The 6,451-nt window shown below is 43.8% G+C and overlaps 1 protein-coding gene across 1 annotated transcript in view; it reads left to right on the forward strand.

Annotated features, from left to right (window-relative positions):
* hgfb (hepatocyte growth factor b) overlaps positions 1–6,057 on the forward strand; it is a 41,499-nt gene extending 35,442 nt beyond the window's left edge. The window contains exons 16-18 of the mRNA XM_063197293.1: positions 657–763; positions 1,627–1,769; positions 3,750–6,057. Coding sequence (XP_063053363.1) covers positions 657–763; positions 1,627–1,769; positions 3,750–3,926 — 427 coding nt within the window. The 3' untranslated portion in view covers positions 3,927–6,057. The remainder of the gene's footprint in view (positions 1–656; positions 764–1,626; positions 1,770–3,749) is intronic.
* Positions 6,058–6,451: the final 394 nt, after the last annotated feature.

Here is a 6,451-nt window from a genome sequence, read left to right on the forward strand (position 1 = left end):
CACCCACACATATTGTAGCGTACACACACACACACACACACACACACACACACACACACACACACACACACACACACACACACACACACACACACACACACACACACACACACACACACACACACACACACACACACACACACATGCACAAACAATCCCTGTGCTGCTGTGCTCTCCATGTGCTTCATCTTCCTGAGCTCATCAGTGGCTGCGTTGATTAGCGGAGCACACCTGAGTCAGCTAATCAGAGCCATTATGCCTGCTGCGCGCTGCACTCGAACTTGGAACAGGGCTGCCTGCCTGCCTGGGCGGACATTTTTACTGCACCGACTGCTTGAAACGTTTATGTTCTCTCTGTTTTGCATTGTTGATATACTCTAGTAAAAAGACCAACTCTGACGAATTCATAAACTCTGAGTAATGTATATGTATTTCCATTATCTTTCTTGTTGTATAATTCTTCTGTTACCCCTTTTTCCATATTTTTCTCTCTTTATCTCTTTATCCATCTCTCTCTCTCTGTCCATCTCCCAACTTTACTTTTTTCAATCTCTCTCTCTCTCTCTCTCTCTCTCTCTCTCTCTCTCTCTCTCTCTCTCTCTCTCTCTCTCTCTCTCTCTCTCTCTCTCTCTCTCTCTCTCTCTCTCTCTCTCCAGACCTGCTCTTAGAGCACCCAACGTTCGACTGATCCAGCTGCCCGTAGCAGGCTGCGGCATCCCCGAGGGCTTTCTCTGCACCATGTATGGTTGGGGAGAAACCAAAGGTAAATAAAACAAAATGAGGGCAAAATATGTGCATCATGATTCACGTCACGGCATGTGCATTCTTCCGTGTGATTTTAGTGAGTTGTAACATACGGTATTTGTATGTGAATAGTGGGCATGGATTGGCTCAACCTAGTTTGTGGCTTTCTACATTTACTTCATACTGTATGAAAAATAAAATGGTCTCTGGGAAGAGGGGGTTTGAGGTATGCCAAAAATTGAAGAGTAAAGATGATCAAAAACAAGTCTGGTGATGAAACACTGATGAATATACAGCACATAATACAGTAGAGAGTTGTTGTGGATAGACATGTTTTTTTGTCTGTGAACCATCAAAGCCAAAGTCAGTGTAAGAGACAAATATGAGTTATGTACTGAATGTGACATGGAAAATGACCACTGTGGCAAAATCACATTCTACAAGTTATTCACAAAGACATTAATGTACAGTCTGAAAACGCTACTTTCAAACATCGAAACAAAATGTTATCAGTTTGTCTGCATTTTGTCAGTCTTTCCATCTTCCCCATGTGCTCTACATTCAGAATTGACATCTCAATAATCTCTCTCTCTCTCTCTGTCTCTCTCTCTGTCTCGCTCTGTCTCTCTCTCTCTCTCTCTCTCTCTCTCTCTCTCTCTCTCTCTCTCTCTCTCTCTCTCTCTCTCTTCCACACACACACACACACACACACACACACACACACACACACACACACACACACACACACACACACACACACACACACTTAGACTCCAGTGTACAATACAATGTACTCTCTTATACTGAACTAAAATAAGATTATAAAACAAATCTTGACTTTTGAATCATGACTTTTATCGTATTATGTTGATGTTTTGCCAGACACTGGCCATGAGGATGTTCTGAAGATGGTCACGTTGCCCATTGTCGGCAACCAGAAATGTCAAGAAAACCACCGCGGTCTCCTGCAGACCGGCGAGAACAGAGTATGTGCAGGCGGACGCAAGGGCGAGGGGGTGTGCGAGGTGAGTAAGTCTGCCAAGTATGTAATTGAAAGTGAACTTAATGACCGAGAGAGTGAAAAGAGTTCAGTTGTGTTTGGAGCTTCTTAAAAGCTTCAAGACCATTTCACCTTTTTATCCCAAAAGTCATCTTTAATTCTGCAACTGAACAGAACTGATAAAACCCTTTGGGATTGAAGGTGAAGCACATTCCAGATCCTGAAAAGAAGTGAACTTGCTTACAACTCGAGTGGAGGAAGGACAAGGCTCACCAACACAATGATTAAAAACAAGACATTGGTGGATGTCAGTGTGCTATTGCTCATGCTAAGCTCATGCTATGCTGAGTCAGTCGAATGTGGTTGTTTTTTTTAGCAAGTCATCTTCATCATGGCAGACTGATGAATACATTGCCCAAAGGAAAGACATTACTAAGCAGTCCCTCCAGTTTTTCGCGATTCAGCGATCGCGTGGATTCATGCAAATTCAATGATATTTCGCATAATTTCACGATGCCACGTAATTCGTGTAAAGCCGCATATTCCCCGCAAATTTTCCCCTTTGTCCCTGTGAGGATGTGAATTCTCTTCCCCTCTTCACCGCTCCGTTTGTGAATGGCGCACGGACAGCATTGGCAACAGCATAAAGTGTCTCTCTCTCTCTCTCTCTCTCTCTCTCTCTCTCTCTCTCTCTCTCTCTCTCTCTCTCTCTCTCTCTCTCTCTCTCTCTCTCTCTCTCTCTCTCGGGTGCGCAAACGGAGCACTCGCATTCGTTGACACACACACACACACACACACACATACACGCACACGCATACAATAGCCTACTGATTCTGGACTTGAGCATGGCTAAAATGAACTTTGTTGTGTCGGGTTTTGTTGGGGAGGGAGGTTTGGAACTTAAGGGGGAAAAGTTTGGACGGTTTTGGTCGTCGCGGGCGACGCCAAACCACGAGGTTATTTCATATAGCGCATTTCATGTTCCACACACTTTGCCGTTAAAACAGTTCCTCCATAACATCCACAGCATCTAGCGAGGGGCCTGCTAGCATGTTCCACTACCCAACGCACCACAGTTTCCCCGCCAGTCCACTCATTCACTCAGCACAAACTTCCAGCATCAGTCCACTCACCAGTCCACTGCACACACCAGCTCCGCTCCGCCTCCATCCATCTACAGCGAAAGCGCTTCCGCTGGGAGAGCGCACCTTTTCTGTCATATTCAACTGTCAATCAAACCCTCATGCAGTTTGCGATCGATATTGTTTGTTATTTTTGCCATTTAGTTCTTTCTTTGTATTTTTGGTTATGGTATTATGACATGTCATTGGGTGTAAAGTATAGGCCTATGTATTTTGATATTGTTTTGGCCAATTTTAATTCTGTAAATCCCAGAAAGGGGCGCAAAATCTTTGCAAAAAATGAGAAAATGCCGCCACAAAATCAGACATTTTGACCGCAAAAATCACAAAATCCCAGCGCAAAATCCTGGAGGGACTGACTAAGGGATTACTTACTCGTAATTCATTTGTCCGCCACATAAAGTTCCGATATACACTTTAAACACAAACACACTCATCATCCTCTCATCACAACCACATAGCATATATCTTCCCAAACCCAATGTCAGATTAGAGGCTAACAAATACACATACTGCTGGTATTTGGCAATCGTATACACAAAGTGTGTGGTCTGCGGTATCAGCAGACTGTAATTAAGGCGTGGAGGTTGAGTAACGTTGTCCTTGGCATGTTCCAGATATCAGAAAATTAGACCTGGAGTGTTTGTTTTCCTTTTCAGAGTTTGTTTGTTGCATACAGCCACTAATTTTCTTTGGCTGTAAACATCTCAATGCTTGTTGTGACATTTTGAGACTTTTATGATACTGCTTAGCACAAAATATATATTCTCATTTAAATGCACTCATTCACTCACTCATGTTGTTGTTGTTGTTGTTTCTGTTGTTACTTACAACTCACCATACTCCTGATTCTGTGCCAACAGAGAGACTATGGTGGTTCGTTGGTGTGCGAGGAGCGTGGACTCAAAGTCATCATTGGCGTCAGCGTGCATGGCAGGGGTTGCGCTCGTCACAATCGACCGGGGATCTTTGTCAACGTGGCCTACTACGCTAACTGGATCCATAAGGTGTACATACATTACCCCGAGCAGACCTACTGACCTCCAGGGTCAACAACCACAACCTTTGAAGGACATTTGGAGATCAACCTGAAATGATCTGAACCTTCAAAACCTTGGAGGCATTGGAGCTGGTGTGTGTGGACTGAAGAGTGTGTGAATGGACTCAGAGTAACATAACCATCCCTAGCAACAGCCACAATCCTCAGACACATCAGTGGATGCCAGTCCACCAAGAACATGAAGAAAATCCCTGCAAGACTCCATACCACTGGATTTGTGATCGACACCGACCAAGATCGGAATCTGACTAACATGAACAAAACCCTGCTTAATCTAGGACAGTGTACCGCAGCAGGGCATCTGTGTTCCACTTCAGTTGGTGTGGAGAAGTGTGTCCGTGTGTGTCCGTGTGTGTGTGTGTGTGTGTGTGTGTGTGTGTGTGTGTGTGTGTGTGTGTGTGTGTGTGTGTGTGTGTGTGTGTGTGTGTGTCTTGGGGGATGTGTGGGTGTGTCTGGGTATATGTGTATGTGACGTACGTCTGTGTTCGACTGTGCGTGACCGTGTGCGTTTGTGTGTGTGTGTGTGTATGTGTGTGTGTGTGTGTGTGTGTGTGTGTGTGTGTGTGTGTGTGTGTGTGTATGTGTTTTTGTATGTGGAGATGGATTGATAAGATTAGTAAGCCTGGATTCTGTCTGCGTCTCTGCGGCCAGGAGATGCCCTCTAAAGCGAGATCAGCGGATTTGATACAGCTTTTACTGGGCTTTGGCAAGGAAGTGCTTGGGGCATTTCACCAACCTGGCTTCCACAAAAGCACTATCCATCCAGCCTCCCATAATAACTTAACAGTGGCAGTCCGAGCGTGCCCCACAAAAAGACTGCAGATGTTTCGCAAGCCTCCGAAATACTATCTCCTGAAACTACTTGAAATTGTTTATGGACCGGTGATATGATTGACTTTTTTTGGTTGTTTTTTTTTGCTTTGTTTTTGTTTTATTTTCCATTTTTTAATCATCTGAGAAGGGTTGGGACATTTTCCTTGGCTCACACTGTAGAGCACTTTGCTGCTAAACAGGAGTTTTTGATTTCAGGCTTGTAATATTGTAATGTTGACCATCCTATCGTGTGTAATATAGAGCTTGTTATAAAGCCGACGTAAGCCTGTTGTAATATCACTAAAGCAGTCTCTTTTAACATCAGGATATCTATAAAAACTCAATATAGCGGTATCTTAAGCAGCTGTTGGTAATGTATTATTGTAAGTGAAGTGTCACTTTGTTGTATATATTTAACATGTGTGGGTGGTTCTGTCACTCTGCAAAGCTCTATTGGTCTTATAGACCTTGGAAGAAATAAGCCTTTTGCATTCTCAGCATTGCTTTGTTGCCAGTGATGTAAATGTAAAGTAAGAAAGGAGTCGCACACTGGAGCTGAATGCAGAATCAAAAACTGTATTAAACAAAGCCGAAAAAAGTAAATAAAACTGACAGACAGGGGACAAACATTTCGGGTCTAGCCATCATCAGTGTTCCCAGTTTTGAGTTTTTGATTCTGCATTCAGCTCCAGTGTGCGACTCTTTTCTTCCTTTTCATTATACTGCTCTTGGAATTACGCACCGAGCGATACGCTCAGGATAAGACATTGGCGCGGACGCCACCCCACCATTGCTATTCAGTTATGTAAATGGAAATACAAACAAGATTTTCATAGCTAGTAGCCATCCAGACAGTTCGATATAGTTTGTTAGTTAGTTTAGAATGCCACCCCAATCGATAAGGTAGCTACACTGTGGCTAAATTTGATTAGTCGTTACTTTGGAATACCAGCCCCTGAAGAATAGCAAAGCTAGCTAATGTTGATCGCCAGCAAATTGAACACCCCCCAAAAAATAATTTAACTAACCGATGTTGCTTGATAATTATTTAAGTATCAAACAATAAACATGACTCCAACCAAGAATGCAGAGAATGGAAAGGGCCATAGTATAAAAAGTAGTATGTATATAGTTTGTTTCGTAATGTAATGATTTGAGGGAGGTGAGTCTGCGTTTGATGTAGCAAACCTCAGAGGAGTACCTTAGCTTTAGAGGAGATGAGCATGGCTCTGCAGGGCAGAGTAAATGTGTGTGTGTGTGTGTGTGTGTGTGTGTGTGTGTGTGTGTGTGTGTGTGTGTGTGTGTGTGTGTGTGTGTGTGTGTGTGTGTGTGTGTGTGTGTGTGTGTGTGTGTGTGTGTGTGTGTGTGTGTGTGTGTGTGTGTGTGTGCAGAGAGAGTAGAGAGAGAGAGCTTCCATTGGCCCATTGTTTCCGAGTTCTATTATTGCAGGGGGGAGGGGGGGAAATCCCCCTTTAGGCAGACCTAGGCAGACCTAAGGACTGTTCTATTCAATGCTAGGAGTATTATGACACGCTCCTTTAGGCAGACCGGAACCTGGTCGTGTTAGGTGCCCATAGCAACCTATTACATTGGCATATCTCTATATACTTAAAGAATCTCTGGTGTGTGTGTGTGTGTGTGTGTGTGTGTGTGTGTGTGTGTGTGTGTGTGTGTGTGTGTGTGTGTGTGTGT

Source organism: Engraulis encrasicolus, chromosome 4, assembly GCF_034702125.1.
Source record: "Engraulis encrasicolus isolate BLACKSEA-1 chromosome 4, IST_EnEncr_1.0, whole genome shotgun sequence".
Taxonomy (NCBI): Eukaryota; Metazoa; Chordata; class Actinopteri; order Clupeiformes; family Engraulidae; genus Engraulis; species Engraulis encrasicolus.